Source organism: Melanotaenia boesemani, chromosome 8, assembly GCF_017639745.1.
Source record: "Melanotaenia boesemani isolate fMelBoe1 chromosome 8, fMelBoe1.pri, whole genome shotgun sequence".
Classification (NCBI taxonomy): Eukaryota; Metazoa; Chordata; class Actinopteri; order Atheriniformes; family Melanotaeniidae; genus Melanotaenia; species Melanotaenia boesemani.
The window spans coordinates 19,884,667-19,905,881 of NC_055689.1; the positions used below are offsets into that span (position 1 = coordinate 19,884,667).

The 21,215-nt window shown below is 38.9% G+C and overlaps 3 protein-coding genes across 5 annotated transcripts; all 3 read right to left on the reverse strand.

Annotated features, from left to right (window-relative positions):
* Positions 1-4: 4 nt before the first annotated feature.
* Positions 5-12,144, reverse strand: LOC121645258 (alanine aminotransferase 2-like). 3 transcript variants are annotated; one of them, XM_041993660.1, is made up of 13 exons: positions 12,061-12,144; positions 8,361-8,522; positions 3,829-3,918; positions 3,623-3,712; positions 3,433-3,541; positions 2,027-2,160; positions 1,698-1,941; positions 1,524-1,603; positions 1,289-1,425; positions 722-896; positions 480-635; positions 258-370; positions 5-150 (listed from the first exon to the last, which is right to left on the reverse strand). In XM_041993660.1, the coding sequence occupies exons 2-13, from the start codon at positions 8,451-8,453 to the stop codon at positions 60-62; spliced, it is 1,512 nt and encodes a 503-aa protein (XP_041849594.1). In that variant the 5' UTR covers positions 8,454-8,522; positions 12,061-12,144; the 3' UTR covers positions 5-59. The 3 variants fall into 3 exon arrangements, with proteins under 3 accessions (XP_041849594.1, XP_041849596.1, XP_041849597.1); XM_041993662.1 differs by lacking the exons at positions 8,361-8,522; positions 12,061-12,144 and adding an exon at positions 5,150-5,546; XM_041993663.1 differs by lacking the exons at positions 3,829-3,918; positions 12,061-12,144 and having other exon boundaries at positions 8,361-8,434.
* Positions 12,145-13,492: 1,348 nt separating this feature from the next.
* On the reverse strand, positions 13,493-18,366 carry gpaa1 (glycosylphosphatidylinositol anchor attachment 1). Its single transcript, XM_041993658.1, has 13 exons — positions 18,275-18,366; positions 17,804-17,922; positions 17,514-17,693; positions 17,300-17,411; positions 17,036-17,183; positions 16,838-16,939; positions 16,485-16,681; positions 16,201-16,397; positions 15,949-16,102; positions 15,743-15,814; positions 15,465-15,658; positions 14,308-14,478; positions 13,493-14,216 (listed from the first exon to the last, which is right to left on the reverse strand). Exons 2-13 carry the CDS (start codon positions 17,875-17,877, stop codon positions 13,973-13,975), a joined length of 1,845 nt encoding a protein of 614 aa, XP_041849592.1. The 5' UTR covers positions 17,878-17,922; positions 18,275-18,366; the 3' UTR covers positions 13,493-13,972.
* Positions 18,367-19,101: 735 nt separating this feature from the next.
* Positions 19,102-20,953, reverse strand: exosc4 (exosome component 4). Its single transcript, XM_041993665.1, has 3 exons — positions 20,710-20,953; positions 19,659-19,865; positions 19,102-19,582 (listed from the first exon to the last, which is right to left on the reverse strand). Exons 1-3 carry the CDS (start codon positions 20,878-20,880, stop codon positions 19,223-19,225), a joined length of 738 nt encoding a protein of 245 aa, XP_041849599.1. The 5' UTR covers positions 20,881-20,953; the 3' UTR covers positions 19,102-19,222.
* Positions 20,954-21,215: the final 262 nt, after the last annotated feature.

The window sequence follows — 21,215 nt, forward strand, 5'->3', positions numbered from 1 at the left end:
GAGAAAGAGATTAATCTTTTTATTGACTGCAATGACAAAATGGCACTTTGTTTTTGTTTTTAAGAAAAATCCCTCATAAACTTTATTTGGAAGTTGGTCAGGCGGTTCAGGAATTCCTCCATGAGTTCTTGGGTGGTCATAATGCAAAATCTGCAGAGACAGAAGACAGTGGGATACCTTACAGTGGGAAGCTGCATTTTTTTTTTTTCTTTTTTTTTTAATGTTCTTTTGTATCAAAATCCAGTAATGACTCGAACCTGATGTGGTAGGTGCCTTCCTTTTGTCCGTACTCTGCACCAGGACTGGTCATCACCCCGACCTCCTCCAGCAGTTTGATACAGTAAAATGTGTCTGGTTTCAATCCTTCTTCCTAAAATAACCAGTAAGACATGAGCCATTTTTCTTTTGACTACTGTCCTATTTAGTATCATATTACAATAGATCAGTGTGTACTTCATTCTTTGAAATACTATTGTAACCTTGGCTTTCTGAATGGCTTTAGGTGGAAGATGCACTCTTGGGAACGCAAATGCTCCTCCTTGCACTGGTTGGCAGCTGAAACCTGGCAGGCTGTTGACAGCCTCAAAGGCTTTCTTCACATTTTGAATTAGTGTGGCCCTGATGTGTTCTGTCTCCTGCACAAGACAGAGCAGCCTTGTGAAAGTCAAGGGCAATTTCACTGTGACATTTTGGAACAAAATGCTACAACTGCAGTTCTCACCTGATAATAAAGGGGGTATGAGGGGTCTCCTTGCTGTGGAGGGTGTGTCATCAGATCCAAGGCAATCTGCCCCAAGATGGGTGCGCAGGCATCAGTGGAGAATAGAGTGTAGATGTATTTCATAACAGCAGGGTCCAAATTTACAAGCTCAACATATCCACCACGGAGACCACACCTGTTAGAAGAGACTTGAATGAAGCACCTAAATGGTAAAATTCAATCTATCACTGTTTTAAAGTTTCTGCAACAAATGAGCAGCTGTCATTGTTTTGTAGAACAAAAACACACTCTAATCTGTTGGGATAGTTTTAGCACTTGAAAGAACAATAGACATTTATTTCATACTTTATAACACAATACTTTATAACACAAGAATTTTGCTATACTTAAAGTTTTAAAATACTTCTGTAACACAAACACTTGAGTGTCCTTATTCCTTTTTGCAAGCTATAGTGTTTTTAAAAGCAGCTCATTGTTTAATCATTGTATTAAATTGGGGATTTGCACATTTTGAGCCTTTCAGACAGTCTGACACACTTCAGACACTGATCAGGACTGAAAACTTACTCTCCCATGAAACCTTTTGATGCTGAGTGGAAGGAAGCCAGCTCTACTGTCTCTGAGAGAGGAGGCCCCATCTCTTTCAGAACTCTTTTATAGGAGACAAACTTGCTGTTTTCCCCATGAACACAGTCCTGATACACCTGAGGAACCAATATATCTGTAATTTGATTTACACAAGACAGGCACATTGATGTTTCACAATATGGCTGAGTAGACAATGATAATCTGAGCCATTCACCTCATCAGCCAGAAGGAAGAGTTTCTTCTCTGAAACGAACTGGATCACCTCTTGCATTGATTTTCTGCTTTGAATAAGACCTACAAGCAGCAGGGCAAGAAATTACCATATGAAATGCCTTCTTAAATACGAAGAAATAACTAACTTATCCTCTTGCTGTTTGTATTGCACAACCTGCAGGGTTTCCAGGGTTGATGACATACAGAGCAACAGGATTACAGACTCCCTTTGCTGACTCCAGTGCCTGTTGTAGCTCCTCCACCTGAAGCGCCCAACCCTGCTCCTCATTGAGGTGGTAGGGGACGACCATTGCTCCCTGTTGCATGATGGACAAAATGGTGGTAGAGTGGCACGGCACTGGAGCTAACACGCCTGTTCTGGGTGAAGCATCAGCATTCGCCAAGATGTTGAAAATGTTCTAATAATTACAGCGAAAGACATGATGTGTTAACTCGACAATCACCTCTAGGAAGAGACCATATGCAGCGTGTCGTTGATGTTACCGTTAGTGCCCACTGTGACCCTGGGCTGATGTAAATGTTTTTAGGGTTAGATGGAACCCCACCATCTCGTCTTGTTATGAATTCAGAGACTCTTTGGACTATTTTAGGTATACCCGCTGTGGCAGTGTATGAACCTGAAGGAATAACAAAGATGCTGTGAAATGCTCACACATGGATGAATAAGCAAAGTTGCAATGGCTGAGGAGAAGAGATTCTACGTACTTCCACATTATATGGCTGCTACTGTGCTCCTTTTGATCTGCACGTTAGTTTCAGCTCTTGGATAACTTTTACCATGGGCCTTGGTTAGATTTAGTTTTTTAAGGTTATGGCTTGTCCTTCCATCTATCCAGTGTCTACATTCACTTTTTCCAGTACAGGATTGTAGGGGAGCTGGAGGCCATCCCAGCTGCTATCGGGTGAGAGGCAGGGTACACCCTAGACAGAGGGTTGTGGCTTGTTCTGAAAAGGTCATATTATGCCATTCTAACTAGCTGCCAGGACTCTAAATGCGAATATAATGGATGCCCACACATAAAGAAACTTTTCAGGTGGGTAGCTCGTCCATTATAATTCAGAAAAGGTAGTCAACAAAAACGGAGAAGGCTAAGTTGAAATCTGCAACTTTCCAAAAGAAGTGCTTGTTGGATCACTGTAAAGGCAAATCAGAAACCATGTTTTATTTAAAAAACTCGCAGTCCTGGTGCATTTTGCTCCTGTGCAATCAAAGTTAGACTGGAGCATTCTTTCATATATATTTATCTGTTTTTATTATCCTTTTATTATGCAACAAGCAAAAGTGTACATGGAGGGGGAATAGGAAAATTTCATGAGAACATATCTCCAACTGCTGAATCTTGTAAAGAGCTTTTGTTGCAGATGGCAACACAGAGAACATTTCACTGACAGAGGGACACTGAACACAAGTAAATTCTGGAGGTAAATATTAAACTGTGTAAAAAAATGGCAGGGTTGAATCCCATAAAAATGGGAACAAATTCCCAAATAACAACTAAAAGCCTCTTAGCTGACTACTAAAAGCATTTGCAAGCTGTGGTACTTGCCAAAGGAAGTGTTACTGAGAACTGAGTGTGTATCATGTAAAGTTTTGCTTCAGACCCCTTTATTTAATTTATGATTTTCTTTTTTATTTCTTCTTCAGTTGTTATTATTTTAAAACAGAGTAAAGAGGAAAACAGAAATAAAAAGGAATTAAACAGAAATACTGACCTAGAAAGCCCAAACTTTTGCTTATATTTAAAAAAACTGGAACAGTCAATTAGCCGCACATGAGTTAAAAAAATTTGTTACAACAATGTACCATATATATGGTATATGGACCTGCAGATATTTCTGAATGTATTTGCAGAGGCTCTGGGTGTTATATTTTCATCATACAAACATACCTACACTCCCTCCAGCACATCTCCCCAGCAGCATCTGAGCCCTCTGTCTGACATCCACTGGAAGTTTGTCACTATCTATAAGCTGGGGATAAAGACAAGCTGCGAGAACCTGTAAGACAATGTATGACAGATATTTTTGGCCAAAACAAATTAAACAAGCTTTCAAAGTCTTTTGTGGAGCTCAAATTACCTGTCTGACAAATGTCAGAGGCTTCACACCTGCCCGGTGTGGGTCTCCCCAGGACACATCTATCACCTCCTTGTAAGGCTTTTTCACTCCCTGTGGACAAGTGAGTTAAAAACACATATCATAATACAGGTGGCAAAATTGACTTTAACCTGTATCTGATTGTTTTGTCATATTGCAGATCTTTCAGAATTACTGTTTATCCTTACCTGTCTGAGCTCTTTCTTTATCTGATTTGTCCGTCTAGCTAGCACAGAATGCTCTAACTGCTTCATGTTCTTCACATTTGAGCTGATCTCCTGCAGGACAGACATTTTTCTGGTTTGTCTTCACTCTGACTAAAGGCTGAGCTGAGAAGCCTGAACTGCTGAAGTTTGTCTCCTCAGTGTGATGCAAATTAAATTAGCATAAGATACACATAGAAGAAATGTGGTAATATGTTCCATATTAACAGACAGTGTAACTGGGTAATAGTTGCCTTATTCCTTTAAAAACCATTTACTTCTTTTTTATATGTTAACTTAGTGTCGACCATGCATGACAAATTTTGAGTGTTTTCTTTCAACAGGACTGTAAATAGATGAATGCAATTTTTCAAGCATTTTTAAATGTTTATCAGTAGTGTATTGAGGAAGATTAAAGTAACATTAAATGTGTTACTTTTGAAATGGCCACAAACTGAGTAAAATATATCTTCAGTTTATTGATTTATAAACAATATTAAATCACACAAAAGAGATAAAAACATCAACTGCAAATAAGTTCTTAAAAGCAAAAATAACTGATTCTTTACAGCTAGACATCTTCTAAAAGTCCTTCTGCCTTACAAACTCACAATATCTCACCACAAATACCAAAGACAAAAGTACAGATACCAAAAAAAAAAAAAAAAAAAAAAAAAAAAAGGAAAGAAGTGGTGTTATTAAATCAACTATCAACTGCTGTAATCATTGACCATGGGTTCTTATAAATTAAATATGTCAATCCGTTACAGGTGCACTTGCCATGTTAATCATTGTCTATACTTAATTAGCTGATATTACTTCTGTTCTAAAGTTTCTATTCTGGCTCAAAGGTTGCCTTAAATTACATACTGTTTGATGCTTTTCTGTGATTTAATCTTGACAATACAGCAGAGAGCTTCCAAAACCTCTTTAACTAATGTACTGTTAGAAATTAAATCCTCACAAAGACCAACAATGCAGACTTTCAATGTAATGAAGTTTACAATTAAAGTATAATTATAATGGAAATATACTATTTATATATTTGTGTGTGATAGAGTTTGACCTATGCAGAGCTGGACCTTTATTCTTAATAAATTTAGTATTTGATTAATTTAATTATACTCAGTTCCTTTCTTCTTAATCAATTAAAGGGAATGAAACATGTTTAATATATAAATAAGTGTAAAAATACAGCTAGATAAATAAATAATACTTTATTAAACGCTTTCATTTTTGTCTGACTTTGTGTGAGGTAGGAAACATCCACGCTCAGTTTCTCTACGGACATCAATAACAGACGTACTTCTTTACTTCCTGTTTTGTTTTTCTTTCGCTCCTGATCTGTTCGGGTCGGGTAGAAATGGGAAACAATGCGTGGCGAGGAGATGACCACAGTCTGCCCGTGAACAAATGTGATCTCTCAAAACACCGGCGGAATTTATAGACTCAGCAGCTGAAGTGGGCGGCGACCCTCTCTCCGCTCCTGGCGACATGGCACTTAGCTCGGGCGGCTGGGCTCCTCCAGCCTCGGTCCCTGCCTCGTCCCAACAGGCTGCGCAAGGCGGGCCTGCGCCGACCGCTTGCTGCAGTACGGTTCTTATGTCGGTCCGTGTTTCTGTGTCCCATTCTGGGATCCGACCCCTGTGCCTCCCCGGAGCAGGCAGCGAGGCTTTGCGTCTGCAACTCAGCATGGACCCGAGTCGGGCCGGAGAGTTCCGACTGGCGCTTCGAGATACGAGCGGAAACCGCAGTGTGGTGAGATTTCACGCACACACCTGTATGATTAAAAGAGGTGCTGCAGTTAGCTGCTCAAATATATTTGTAAAAACCGTATTGAATCACAATATTTTGTACAGGTATAGGCCTGTACTATACACGTCATATTGAGGCATCTAGCCCCGCATATTTATCCATGGGGAAAAGGACAGACTGTCACAACTGCAAAATGTAGAAAAATACATTTAAAATTATACAAACTGTCAAGTTACCACCAATTTATTCAGCTTTAATTTCATTTTCAGCCTTCTCATAATATAACTCCATGAGGAAATCCAACTTTAATCATTTAATTTTCTTACAGAAATTTGACACAAACCTAGAATCTTCAGCTGATTCGGGTCCTGGCATCAGGCCTCAGAAACTGTTCTAATGATTAAGGATGCTAGATAATAGTGAGATGAAGAAACGTAAATGCAAATTAAGTATTGCCCTTGAAATGTTGGGGTTTGTAGATGTTTATAGAGGTGAATATAGCCATATTACTAGTGAAAAATTTCTATTTCTATTTTACCTAAATCTGATTTATTAAAAAAAAAGAAGCTCAACTAAGAAATGCCCAAATGATGGGCTTGGTTTTACACAGGGTGAAGTCTCTGTCTACAGTATCTCTCAATCAGTTCACTATGACCGCTGTCAAAATGTAAAAGTTTGAAGTGCCCTGATGGTATAACCTGCAGAAAACTTTTCTCTGAAAGATTTTGCATTACAAAAGACAACCCACCCCCCCTACAAAACATGACAAATTTAGTTTTTTTTTACATTAACTTTACATTCTTTGCTTTGGTGTGGGTCTCAATGTTTTACTTCCCTAGTAGCTGCACACTAATGACCATTACAGCCCTTCAGGACCCCTTTGCTCATTTCCTGATGTGGTTTACAGATGTGAAGCTAGCAGTTTGGTTAGGTCATACTCAGAACTGTTGTGTTTGTTTGAGCCAGGCCTTTGAAACTGTGTAAATCTGTAGGTAGACTGATACAAAAAGTAAATAAGCATTAGAAGTACCATACTTGAATTAGTTCACAGTGAAGCAGTGGTACCAGGTTATGTTTGGCACTTCAAAACTATTACGTATCAGTTATTTGATTAATTGTTTCTGCTCTAGTTTAACTAATAATGACATTGAGTTTAAACCAGAGGTATAGCGTAAAACTCTGATTATCTTTGAACAAATCCCAGCTCAGGCATGGCTAGGATCTGCTCAAATATTATTAGGAGTTTTGAGTTCTTAAGAGTCTCATGTAAAAAAGCTACTGTGCTCCCTTGAGTCAAATAAATAATTTCTCTAGATCTTTTATTCCTTCAGCCATTAGACTTAGAGAAAGAGTTTTTTTAATCAAGTGATATTTTTACATGGACTTTTATCTATTTTTCTTGTATCTATTATTTTTGTGTTGGTGTTTTTTAAGGAATTTATTATTTTTCACATATTCTGGTCTTATGATCTTTTTGTCTGTTGCTGGTGCTGACATAGACCATTGTTTCTTGTTCTGATTGTGATATGTGATGTGGGTGAACTACAAATTAACTGCACTCCTAAGATCAATAAAGTTGTCTTGAATCTTGACAACAAAGCGCTGCGAGAGGAAAAGTAGACATTAGCGTCTTCTCTTCCCCACTCAGGCTTCAGAGACTGAATCATCAGTTGTCTGGCCATGAGCTTGCATCTTTACCCTGAATTAATGTGAATATTGATCTGACATTAAACTTGCTTTTTGGGGCTTTTCACAAGTAGTTACTTAGAATGATAAATAGCACAGGTTTAATTTAAAAAAGGAAGTTAATTGCAAACCTGTTTTCTAATTAACTGCATAAAGTTGAATTAAGGCCACAGACTCCATACAGCATTTCCAGCTTAAACATCATTGGATGTAAAAGGTATTTCATTAAAAAAATATATGTCTAGAGTCTACATCCAGCCAAAGTATGGACACTTAAACGTTACCTTAATTTGCACTCTGAATGACTGAGTGAATGATGGCTCGCCACATCCAAACTCGACTCTCAGATCTGTCCCTTGTTTGCCAAGTTCGCTGCATGACGTCTCCCTAGTCTCAAGCTCTAAATTTCCTTTTTTCATCTCAAAGTCAGACAGATTTCCCCCTGACAATTGAAGCGCTCCCTGATTTGCATGGTTTTACTTTGATCCCAGTTTCTTTTAGATCATCTGTAAGACTTTTGCACACAGTCATTTCAGAGAACTTCTGGCAGGAGGCAATTCCCTCTTTGCTGCTTTTGTCTCCAGACAGCTGACTTCAATGCCCTTAAGTTCCCTCTATTTCTGCAGTGAATAAGGTAAAACAGATTATGTAAAAGAAACATTTCTGTTGCCAAATGTATTCCCTGATGGCAGTCTGTCTGTGTTATTAAGGATTTCACACATCAGCCATGTTCTGGGGGAATATTTCCTTTTCTTCTGCAAAGTTTAGTTCACTCTTTTGCACCTTTTTTTTCAAGTTCATGTTGAGTTTAATGAGTATTTTTAAAAAAAGTGTTCCACCCTATGCAGTGATTGACAGATTCCTAAGCTGCCTTTTGTGGATCTAATTCAGTATTTTTCCAACTTTTCAAATTTAAGGTTTTAAGAGAATTTTGTTGTAATCTGATGCATAAAATTGTAATAATTATTAATGTTTCAGATTAACTTGGATGGACATTTGCTTTTATATCACATGTGATAAAATCAGTGGAAAAGGAATTTAGTTTCAGAACAAATTAACATCATTTTGTGTTTTACCCTCAGTTCATTGCAGAGTTTGACTTGCGTTCGGTGCAGTATGAGGTCAAATCCTCTCGATCCCATGAGATGCGTCTTGTTGCTCCACCTCATGACTGCATTCGCTTCAACTTTCGCTGTGACAGAGAAGCTGAGGAGTGGGCCACTGTGGTGATGTCGTCACTAAGAGAGGCACACAGAGGTTAGTCTGACATCTGTTTCTCTCTTTTTTTTCTTTAACCCCAACCTATTTTTTTTTCTGCTTAGAAAAATGGAGATGACTTGAAAATTGTGGATGTTATTAAATAAGGATGTGTGTCATAGTTAATGGAAAACTTAAGACTGCTTTATATATTGATTAGTTTAACAGGTAGTTTTCAATTATTTACACTTACATTCATATTCTAGACATGAAGAACATGTTCTTATCATGCACACACTCACATGCCACAGCCATGTTTAGTGTTTTAGCTAAGGGATGCACAAATACCAATTCCAGTATCAGGTATTTGTCAGATACTATGTGCTTGTACTTGTACTCTGTATTTTTAAACATGTTCTGATAATAGAGAACCACATTTCAATGTTAAAAAACTAGGGCTGTTGAAATGAACATGTTAATGCAAATAAATTAATCTGTGGATTTAACACAATAATTTCTTTTAACGCATAAACAACAAAGTTATTATCTCATTTTCAAATTTGCAAGATGTTGGCGAGAGAAGCCGGTTTTGGGTATGTAGGTGCTTGTGAACATAATCCACCGAAAACATTTTATCCTCTTTATTTATGAAAGTTCTGATAGTTTTTAGGCCTTACATTTAGATAATGGCTGAACCACTGAACTGTAATGGGATTTATTTGTACTCAAATTGGTACTTTGTAACGGCAAGTACTCAAATGTAAGTACTTGTACTTGGTTTGAAAAAAATGTGGTATCCGTGCATTTTAGCAAAGATGAATTAGATATGGGGAAGAGAATTATTCCATGTTAAATTGTAATGCGTACCTCTTGCACCGTTTGATTTAAAAAAAAAAAAAACATAAGAGGTTTTTTTTTTTTTTTTTTTTTTTAAAGTTCACTACTTTTTCTGTTGTGTGTTGTCTCACTCAATACTACTAAACAAAATAACGTGAAAAAGAAATATTTTTAATAGAAATGAGCCAATATAATATTAAGCACAAACAGAACTGCCCCTTTGTGCTCTCATGTAAAAATGGAACTGATTAAAATGTGAAATGTGGTTTTGCCACAAACTTTACAAAAAAAAAAAGGTTTAAAAAGCCAGAAGGTTGTTAAATTAAGTTTTTAACTCGTATTTCAGATACCTGTTTTAGCCAGCTTTCAGTGTGAATGTTTCTGTGGTTAAGTTTCAGGTGTAAGATCTTGATACTGAAAACTAAATTAAACCAAACTACCATATAGAACAACAACTTAGAGGATTTAATGTCTTTGTAAAGATTCTGAAGTCGGCACAGTTGCCAGAAGAATCAGTGATCTTAAGATTCTTGTGTTAAACTGATTCATAGATCAGTGTCATGGTGACGGGGACGTTGGTAATTTGTCAGCTCACTGCTGCTGGAATAAAAAAATGACATCAGTCATTGTGAGTGTGTAAGCAGCTGGTTGTTATAAAGCACCTTTCCTCATCTCTCCTCTTGACAGTTGCAAATATTAACACATATGAATCAGATGATAAACTGAACAATACATTGGCAGCGATGGAGCAGCTGAGTTCAGCCTCGTTGCCACTCTGCGGTGAGTATCTCCGTGTATCTCCACACAGTCTTACTGTCTCTGCTTAAAGGCTTGCATTTGAATGATGGCTGCCGTAAAATCACTTTGGATTGGTTTTCAGAGGAGCTGTGTTTGGAGTTGGCCAGGGCGATTGAGGCAGGCGACACTCGTGCTGCTTCACAGCATGCGTCTACGCTGGCTCGACAGAAAGCTGTGCTCACAATACAACTATCCCAAAAAAACTATGCTGATGGAGAAGTCAGGTTAGACGTGAAGAATGCTGAGATTAATATGACTTACAATGTTTTTTTTTGTTTTTTTTTAGGCAACTGTGTGCATTAATGTGCAATGCTGTATCTGTGTTTTAGTTTATCTGTGGTGGTGGAGGATGTTTCATCTTCCTGTTGTGTCACAGTGAAGGTTTTTCCCTACATGACTGTGGCTGCACTCAAGCAACAGGTCAGAAAACCGGCAGCTACTGAAAGCTTAGCTAATGATGGACTTTCATTCGCTAACTTCATCAACTCTTTTGCCTCAGGTGTTTCTCGAGTACGGCTTCCATCCTCGTGTGCAGCGCTGGGTAATTGGTCAGTGCTTGTGCACCGAGCCGAGGTCTCTGGCATCCTACGGGGTGCAGAAGGATGGCGATACGGCGTACTTGTACCTGATCTCTGCGCGACAAGCACACATTACACGCCAGCTGTTCCAGCAGGACCTGGAGAGCGCTCTGCTCGCCCCACCTCTCCCCCCAGGCAACGGCCCCTCCTCCCAAGACTGGAGGGGTTACAGCACCCTACCTTCAAAGCTGCCACACAATAGTCATGGTGAGTTTAACAAACATCTGTTCATTGGATTTATGACAGTAATAGATATTCAAGGTTTTTTTTCCCTTCTTGCATGCTGAGCCCAACTGTAACCATACTGCTGCTCAGGATGAGGGAAAGTTTGTGGAGACACTGAATCTAGTCTATCTCCTGCTGCTGGAAAAAAAAAATCCATCTTACTGTTTTGCCACGAGTGCTGATGAATTTCTACAATTCCTATACTGCAATCTCTGAATCTTTCTTATAAAAAAAAAAGGCGATAAACATAGCGGTGATCCCCCCTCCCCCGATACTCCAATCTAAAACCCAGCATGCATTATGATAATGGGCATTTTTCTTAACACAGGAAAAAAAAATTGCTATTCAGTCCTCAGAACTTTCCCCAATCTCTGCCCAACAACAGAAGACATAAACTGGAAGATTTGAACATCCAAGGAAACTATGAAACCAGATGTTTAGCCAGTATCTTTAACTCAGTCTTCACTGATTCCACCAGGTACAGGTGAAGGGAGTGATAGACCAGGCGACATCAAAGATGCCCTTGATATTGAGAAGCTGCAGCTCAATGATCACACCAATAAAGCCAGTAAAACACAGGTATTTGACCTTTTTAAATCTTCGTTTAAGGGATACGTGAATACTAAACATAAGTAGTTAATTAAATTATGGAATTGGAATATAGTTTTTTTCTTATTAAGGATTAGAGGTGTAGTCCAAGAAAGTCACCTATGATCACATCTGAGCTTTTTATTTAGGTGAATTATAGATGTAACTATAAACGTATCTTCTCACATCTCGCAGCAGACAGAGTGGGCTTGTCCTTCATGCACTTTTATCAACAAGCCATCTCGTCCCGGCTGTGAGATCTGTGCCACAGCCAGACCAGACACACACAGCTGTATTCAACAGGTGCTGCAAGATAAATACCAATTTATTTGATACACTCGTCCTTAATATTATCTACACTAACAGTCACCTCTTTTTCATCCTTATGTAAAGGAGAAAGGAAGGCGAGAGGATCGTGGAGAGTGTGGTTTAAGCAGCAGCTGACTGCTCGTCATCGCTCTCTGGATTTAATTTCTCCCTCACTTCCATACATATATTCACTAACACAGCGAGGAGGCTAATTCTGCCACATTTATGAAGCCAAAATACTCACACGAAGACAGTCAAGTGCACTGAGAGTCCTCTGAAAGCTGGCTGCTGAAGACTGGAGCTTGGAAGCAGTGTAGCATGACGCAGAGCTGCACCGGTCGAGGCTCACGCGATGAACTGCTGACAGAGCTTTGTCTGCTAATATGGACAAACATGACCATGACATACATGCATTTGGCCACACCTCTTTGCTATTTATTTTAGAGGGTGTGTGTGCGCGTATGGCGAAAACAACACAAACAGTATGATATTTATTTTAGGGAAGAGATGATGAAATTTCTTGGTGTGATTTTGGCTGAAGATGAGAGACTTTCATCCTCAGCATCTGCCAACTGTGAACTAAGAGAGGTGAAGCCTTGTGTAAAACCCTGCTCTGTCTGTTAGTGTGTCATCTACATTGTTGGTGCCAAAATAATGTTGGAAGTTTAGACAAGAAAAAATGGTTGAGAGGAAGAAGAATGTGTTTACAGGGTCGTCAAATGCGTTCATTTTTTATTTTATTTTAATAACGTATTTAGTGTATTATTTTTTAACAAGATGCATTGAGTATTTGATGTACATTTTAGCAAGTGTTCTATCTATATTCAGTTCTCTCTGAGTTGAGACAGCAAAGGAATGATTTGTTTTCAGTACATAATCTAATAATAAAGTAAAGAATCTCTGTCTGCGTGTCCAGTCTTTAGTTCTTTTTCTCAATTTTTTTTTTATTTGTTTTGACCCACAGCAGTGGACGAGCAGCCACATCCATGCTTTACATCTTTGGAAAGGAGTAAAATTCTCTATAAATATGACAAAAATCCAGTCATTTAAAGTGTATATATTCCAAGTAAAAGATTTGTGATTAATTTTGAATTTGATGCCGTCATGTTTTAATATAGTAGCACACCTTGTTGCATCTTTTCCTTTAAAAATCCTTCAAGCATTTCAGTTGGGGACAAAGATGTAAGTTTACAGCATAAGTTGCTCCAAAATTTGTTATTTTATTCAGCATCCTTGGTGCCCTATCGCAGTGTGCAAGTTCCTTTTTTTGTGTTTATGAATACATCCTAGTGAAATAAAGGATGCTGCCTCTATTTGTAGGCAGAAAAGTCAGATAATCCTTTAGTTTGTAAGACGCTGTGTCCATAAATAGCTTATTTTTAGCATTGCAAATCCTCCATTATATTTGCCCTATCTAAATATGTCTTATTTTAAAATAGAACTTTGTCATTGCAGCAAAATTAAACATTTAAAAATGTAACTGGCAATAAATTGAGGGCATTTGTTTAACCATATACGCTATTCACAAAAAAGTGAGGAATATTTAGCTTTTGGATTAAATTTCTGAAAATATAAAAAGTTCATCCTACACTGATTTTAAATTATGACTGTTGGACATTTAAGTAAAATAATACAACAATAACGCTAGACACAAGTGCAGTAAAATACAAAACGTGTTAAACTTTTTTTATATCTTTATTTTGGTAGTTATAAATAAACTTAAAAAAATTCAAAACAAATATAAAAATGTTTGATAAAAAGAAACTTGGTAGTACACACGCAATAGTGGATTATTCTTTACGTACCACAAACACAGAAACTTTGTCCCCAACCTGACAGTAAAATGAACATCTTCCCTTCTCCTTTATACGTTTATAATCATTCTAGGAGTACAAAACAATTCATTCTGCTTAGTTTAAAACTGTTTTAATTCTTAAATGACTTCAGTGTTCAAAGAATGAAATACTTGGGGTAAATATTTTTATACCAACAAATTGTCCAAGAAATGAGTATTTCATTTTCTCTAAAGCAAATCTTCTTTTCTAAACGTTCCTGTGGAGTTAACTGTTAGTTCTTCACATTCCTCCTGCACAGACAAACCTGAGATCATCTTAGAGGGTGGCTGTAAACTCAAACTCCTTCAGTGAGCCTGCGGGCTACTTCCAGAAGAGGATGTTCCAGAAAAGCAGCCAGCATGGATAGATGAGCAAGGAAATGAGTGGGTACACCAGAGATCCATAAAGGCTGTGATCCAAAATGCCCTGTGAAATGACGGAAAGGTACAGCAACCAACCATCTTGGAAGCTGATGGGCATTTCCTGTAGCTCTTGGAAGAAAAAGACTGAAAAGAGGAGTGTGCAGGCAGGACTGAGGATGACCAGGATGAAAGCTGACAGAGCTCTGAAAAGAAATGAAGAGGTTTTATTTTAGTGAGACTGAACTGTGGCACAGTAGAATAAAAATGACCAAACTGTCTGAGGAGGGTTATTACTTGGGCACATGGGGTGTGACGAAAGCAGCAACAGGCACCAGGGTGATAGCCAGGATGAAGCCCAGGGAGAAGTTGATGAGGGCAGTGCAACCCAGCAGCACAGCCAGATACAGGATGGCAACAAGCTTCAGCACCCTCCAACCCTGTTCCGTACCCTCACCTGACAGCAGTCTGCAACACAAGTCAAGACAAACGGCTCACTCTGCTGCAAGACAGAAACAAGTCTCACTTCATCTGCATTGCAAACTACTCAAGTACGAGTCAATTACTCCAAAGCCTCTGGTTATACAAGTGTACTGAGGCCATTGTAAATCAAAAGCAAACAGAAATATGAGTTGTCTAGGGGACGGGTGGACATAAGTTTCAGTGATGATGGCTATAAAATTATATGGTTACAACAGTGTGAGAAATGAGTGCTGAGTTTCCTGTAGGCTCCTGTTTTGAATTTGAGCTTGCATGCTGAAAAAGCCTTTTTCAAGATCTAGTATGTAAGCTACCTGATGATATATTTCTAGGAAAAAAATTGAAAGACTGGATATTTAAGACACTGCTATAAATGAACATGGACATAAAAGGTACAAAAAAAATCTACTTAGAATATCAATATCACTTAGCTATCTTTGGTTATGCTCACACTGCATGTAAGTTGGATTAATTTTTCAGATCAGACAGGACAAACCATCTGCACCCGCATTCGCATGCGATGACATTATGTGCGGGACATCACCAACCGATCTATATGGGCTGCTGTGATAATGATTAAGCTTATCTTACCAATAAGAATATCTGGCTAAGCTGGCAATGGAGCTTTCCAGCTTGACCTTTACAGGAACCAACAGCAAGTCAAACAACAGTCTGTCAACAGTGTTAATCTGAATGTTGCACTTCTGATAGAAGTGACTTCCAAAAATTCAATTTGAGCTGCCAGAACAACCCAGTGAGATACAACTGTAGAAGTCTGATCAGAATAACAATTTAAACCACCTCCAAATGCTGTCTGGACCATGTTTAATATAAAAATTGCCATGTTGCTTTTTTGCTATATAGTTGGGTTAAGACAAAAACAGAACTGGCATGACGGGTCAGTCTGAAGAGACTGAAAACAGCATGAGGAAATTAAAAGTCTACAAGTCATAAATCTAAATCAGTGGAACTACCTTTGAGTATTATGAGGCAACGCCAATCCTGCTGTGTAAACAGCAATGGCTGTCAAGACAACAGCTTCAGTCTCAGAAACTGGGAAGTGTTCAACAGCCATCTCCTGAAAACGGATTGGTAGCATGTACAGAGCTGCTCCAGTCAGGTGGCTGATCACCAGAGGAGTCAGCACAGAGAGCACTCCTGGACTGGACTGCATGGAGAAAGCAAATTTTAAGATTCAAAAATTCATTAAAAGAAGATTGTATAATTTTTAATGTTTTTATTTATATCCAACCTGCTCAAGATCAGCAATTGCATCCTCCGTTCTGGGTGGTGGAGTCGAGAGTTGAACCCACAGATCTAAGGCCTAGATCACAGTTAAGTAGAAAACTATGAAGATTACTTAGCCAACATTTAATCAGTGACACCTACTTTCAGTTATCTTGCACAATATTTTAGGTCATCTTAAAATGTGTGAAAATATTTCAAAAGTCAGGATACACGAAGCAGCAGGATAACGGCGAGGAGGCCAAAGGCGGGCATGTAGTATCCAATAGAAACAAAGTGAGACAGAGATGGCATGAGGTAGAAGAAGTAAGATTGGTGGAGACGCTCCAGGAGGTTGTTCAGTTTACGATACATTCCTTCCAGCAGCCTGAAAATCATAAAATATTCTAATTATAACACTCCTACTCAGGAAATACATAAATAACACACACACGTAAACAACAAAGTAAATATGTGAGCTCTAACCTGCCAATGGTGGTGGCGTCAGTCTTGTACTGGCGGAAGCTGTTGATGCCCTTGATGGTGGCAGCCTCAATGTGGTAGCGGAGAAACAGACCATGGTCTCCCCAAGGACGCCCACTGGCCTGCTTCATTACCATCAGCATCATTGTCTGAACTGCATGGCTGTAGCCTGACACACTGTCCCAGTCATTCCTCTGCAGCTACAGAACCATGCACAAGGAGCAAAATGTCAGATTAACTCTCTGCTCTGCAAATGCAACACACTGGATGGTTTCGCAAACATTTACCTTGCCCTGGATGGTGCAAAGGACTCCTATCTTCTGACAGAAGGCATAGAAGAGGTTTGTTAAATCCAGGTTGGGTAACTGGCCATTGAGGCCTTCCAGTACTATGTCCAAACTGGTGACAACATCGCTGCTAAGCTCCAAGGACAAGGCTGCCTGGATTGAACCCCCACGACCTTGTAGTGGAGACCAGTCCATACCTAGATGAATCATTCCAGCACATTGAAAAATACAGCTGTTTAGTTTTTAACAATATTCTACAAGAAGCTGAAAGCACTAACTAAATGTATGTGACTAATTTAGCTGTTTCTGGGATATTCTTTGATTTTTTTCACAGTATTAAACCAAATGATCACCTGTAGTGTTGGTGTGATGGTAACCTTCCAGCCAAGCCTGCATACCAATCAGATCATGCTCATTTACGAGAAAGATGATATCCTTGGCCCAGTATATCTGATCTATGAAACACAGAGTTAACTAAGAAATGCAACAGCAACATCATTCCAGTGTTCTCCGGCTGAATTCATAGAAACAGCAGTTGGTGCTGAACTCACTCCGGAAGTAATGAGCCAGGCCGAGCAGTAGTCCCACAGCCTGGCTGTTGTCGTCGCCCTGGCTGCAGGGAGCGGTGAGCACCAGGGCCTCAGTCCGCGGAGCTCTTGGAGCCCGGAGGATGCCGTATACATTTGTGCCTTTCACCATCTGCAGATAAAAGAATGGATATAAATTTAAAAAGATGGTCTGTCAGTAGCTGAAAGCAGAGATCTGAGGAGAGCACATAAGGGGGATACTGAAAATCTTTTCTATCATCAACTTACGTATCTCTCTTTGTTTTCGTCGGGAAAGGGTAGTGTGCGAGAGAATCTCTGTGTAAACACTTCCAGCCCTCGAGCCTGCATAGTTTTCACCAGCCAATCCACTGGCATCCCCCTGCAGAGAAATTTTTCAGAGGCGTCAGAGAACATCTTGAATTGTCACAAATTTTAGAAAAAAAAAAACACAATAATTACAAGAATATGGATAACAACTGACCCGACTTTCTTCTTGTGAGCAGCAAACTCTCTGCCCGTGGCCAGTGCCCTCTCTCCTGCAGGGAAGCGCTCCTCCACCATGGTGGATCCCATAGCATTCTCTGACATGTAGGTCCGCAGGGTGAACGGCTCAAAAGCCAAACCCATGAACCATGCCACACCCGCAAAGTAGCAAACCACACTGGCATGGAGAGATGGAATTATGGAATAGAAATGATTAAGTATGTGTAAAAGAATTAATTTAGAGTGCAACCGGAAATTAAAATACGTCCTCCAGTTACAAGCACTCACCAGATTGGAGCATTGAGGCGGGTCAACAGGCTGATCAAAGCCCGTCTTCTGTTGGGGTCAGACAACAGTCCCATGCTGCCTACTGCTGTAACCTTAACGCTTGGAAACACCGGCGGACCCTGTAGGCAGCACATACTCAACTATCAAGTGAACTCGAGATTTTACTATAGATTACTGCCAGTAATCTGACAGTGCAATCTGCTGAGGAACTTAATATAATCGAGTTTATCAATAGCTGAAGTCCACCAACCAGGCAAACATCATTATGTAGGTTTCCATACAGCTCGAGCAGTTTTCTGCTGCCCATTGTCATACAGCAGCATCTGACAGCTATGCTTAACTAGGCGCTAGCTAGTTAGCAGACAGTTTCGAGGAGATCGTTAATGCTACAAGCCATTGTCCTCTATCAAGATTGACTAGTAATGGTAAGTATCGGAGTATTTTTGTATAATTTCAAAAGTATATACGTACCTCCGGCCAGTGGTCACGTCCACCTGCAGAGGTGGAAGTTGCACTCAACAGTCGCTGCCTAACGTTTGCAACTTCCTTGTTTCTCGGGGAACACTAAGGTTGCGGACTGATTTCCGCTCCAGCTCGTAGTAGTAGTTTGTTATAATAGTTACAAATTCTTGTCAATTTTATGAAACTACTATCACAGCACCATATTAAGAAATACCTATTTAAAATTTTTTGTGTGACAAAGCCAATTGTAGTAGTTGAAAATCCTTCATGGCACACAGAAGTTGGTGTTGCAACGGTTTAAAATAACTTTGGAGTCTAAACTGGTTTGTGTTTATGGACTGCTTAATATGTTTTGAATTTAGTTAGTTACAAAAATATATCCAGAGAGATAAATGGGTAGGTTACCACAATAAAAATAACACAAAATTATGAATAAAAATAAAATGAGGGCAGAACTGCAAACTTGTGGAACAAAATCTTCAATATGGAATAAAGATGGGTACATTTTTAAGTCATCGATGCATGCACATTAAATTCAGCAGTGCAATATTGTTGTCCGGTCACACAGAGGTGAGCAATTGTTGTGTTATAAGATATAGATAATTCCCTTTAACATTTGTAGTAACAAATTGCTGTTTTAAAATTGAACTTGTACATGATAAACATTAGCTTTCTCAAAATAAACAGCTGGCTTGTCACTACAATTATGTTGGTTTTCCAGTTTATCCCCTTTAATGTAGCCAGTTTAACTGGTAAACACTGTTAAACAGCTATACAAAACAGGTTTGAGTGTTCAAATAAAGAAAGAGAAAAATTAAATAAATTGTAAATAAAAATAAGGTTGTAAATTGGCATATTTATTATCAGAATAACATATATACAAAGTATATGTGAATGAATATAAAAATAGAGCTTCACTCAGAAGCACAGTTCAGGTGTTCTTCCCCTCACTGCACTTTACTCTCTAGTGAGCATTGAAGCTTCTTGTAGATGTTGCCTCACTACCTCATCCAGCACTTTGCTCACACCTTTACAAGCAGTCATTGCAGCTTCAATCAGGGTCTCGAGATGATCCTGATGCAGTCTGGCATCCATTTGAAGCAGAGCAATTTGTCCTCCTCGGGGCAGCAGTGCTAAAGCCAAAGAGCTCACTCCTCCACTTTCCTCGGCATAGCAAAGATCAGCGAGAGGCGTCTCATCCACAAAGCCTACTGTGCAGGCACACACATAGTCCCGCATTGGGATGCCAGCATCAATCACTGCCAATGTTGCAGCATTCACACACACGCTGTAGTTCCCTCCATCTGACTGCAGAATCTGGAATATGAAAAATATTTTATTTCAATAACAATAAATTGTTTTGCTTTTCTCAAGATGCAGTGTCAAATCTTACCTTGACATAAATGTCTATTTGAGAGCGTGGGTAGAGCTGTGTCATTACAGCAGCTTCAAACGTCTGCTTCAGGTGGAGACTCATCTCGGTGGATTTGCGGTCACCATGCGGTCTCCTCTTTCTCTCAGCTGTGCTGAATGTGGCCATGCTGTATTGGCAGTTGATGACAGCTCGATCATGAAGCGTACGACTTCTTGAGCCCCGCATCTGGAGGGAAAACACAATGAGGAACATCAAAGAATCAATGCTAAGCTCATAAAACTATATAACTGGAATCTGATCAGAGCTGGGTGACTTGTGCCATGATAATAATAAAAACTCTTAAATTAATCAAAAAGTTTACAATCCGGGATTATGTTTACATTTTGCATATTGCTGTATACCCATGACAAGTGAATAATATAACTAAGCAATGCTCTGCTGGGTAACTTGCATTCTATTTTTATTTTTCTTATATTTCTGTATTTTTATGTTGTTTTATAGAATTTTTTATGTAAATATTATATTTTGTGAGTTTTTTGCATTACTAAAATGTTCTTGTGTAACTTTTTTTTTTAGTAAAATTGTTTTGCATGGAAGTTAATTGTAACCATCTTAGCTTAGTTTTTGTTGTGCCACAGTTTTTTGGTGAAAGAAAATCCAAAACAATGAATCCTCTGTCAAATCATGGGGACATGGAGACACTGCATGGAATGGTTACAATGAAAACACAAGCCAAATAAAATTATAACCCCTATTTCAGAATAATTCCCACCAACTGAGTATATATTGGTGGACTCTTACCTTAAAATTGCTACCAGTGACTATTTCTTTGATTTAAAAAAAAATGACTGAATTCTTAAAAAGCCTGTCTTTTTTTGCAAGAAGCTACGTGGTCTCTCACCCACGTTTACAACAAAAATGCACTTAATTACATTTGACTAGAACTAACCAGTGAACTGTACCTACCTACGTAAGTTATACTATTTAAAGACACGTTTTAAAAGCTGCATCACATCAGACAGTTGACATGGTCATTCACTGTCTATAATCCCTCCCAGACACTACTTACCTCATGCGGACCGTACACCACAGCCAGAGCTTTTGTGTTTCCTTGCTCTAAATAAGCAGAACCGTCAGCCTGGGCGAACACACCCATACGAGCCTGAAATTTCCGCAGCTCGCTAGCTTTTCTTCCATCTAAACGGTATCCTTGGTCAGACAGAAGCTCCAGGCCCGCCATGTTTCCGCAAACTACAGCTACGCAACGTCCCACGTGTCTGCTGCTTCACTACATTTCCCATCAAGCACTTAAGAGACCACCTACGGCAAGGCCAAAGGTCCAAAAATACATATTTGAAGTAATATTGGAGAATAATTTAATATGATAAATTTATGTTGACAGGATTTCAAGTCTCTTAAACAATCATTAATAGTCACAACCTTATGAAATTCCACCGTATTTGGCTCATTGGTTATTCTTTACCAATTCCAGAAAATCTAGTTTTTAATCAGTTGAAATAGATTACATGCAATTATTAACTATTCCTACTCATTATATATATATATATAAAAAAT

Bases quoted from the DNA above. Each gene is read 5' to 3' on its own strand.
- LOC121645258 (XM_041993660.1), bottom strand. From the start codon at position 8,453: ATGAGGTGGAGCAACAAGACGCATCTCATGGGATCGAGAGGATTTGAC. The intron at 2,161-3,432 runs GTATGTTTGTAT...TTATTCCTTCAG, and splicing joins ATGTGCTGGAGGGAGTGTAG to GTTCATACACTGCCACAGCG. The intron at 897-1,288 runs GTAAGTTTTCAG...CTCTTCTAACAG, and splicing joins TCAAAAGGTTTCATGGGAGA to GTGTGGTCTCCGTGGTGGAT.
- gpaa1 (XM_041993658.1), bottom strand. From the start codon at position 17,877: ATGGGACTGTTGTCTGACCCCAACAGAAGACGGGCTTTGATCAGCCTG. The intron at 16,682-16,837 runs GTGATCATTTGG...TGATTCATCTAG, and splicing joins CCATCACACCAACACTACAG to GTATGGACTGGTCTCCACTA. The intron at 14,479-15,464 runs GTAGTTCCACTG...CTTGTGTTGCAG, and splicing joins TTGCCTCATAATACTCAAAG to ACTGCTGTCAGGTGAGGGTA.
- exosc4 (XM_041993665.1), bottom strand. From the start codon at position 20,880: ATGGCGGGCCTGGAGCTTCTGTCTGACCAAGGATACCGTTTAGATGGA. The intron at 19,866-20,709 runs GTAAGTAGTGTC...TTTTCCCTCCAG, and splicing joins TGGTGTACGGTCCGCATGAG to ATGCGGGGCTCAAGAAGTCG. The intron at 19,583-19,658 runs GTAAGATTTGAC...TTCATATTCCAG, and splicing joins AAATAGACATTTATGTCAAG to ATTCTGCAGTCAGATGGAGG.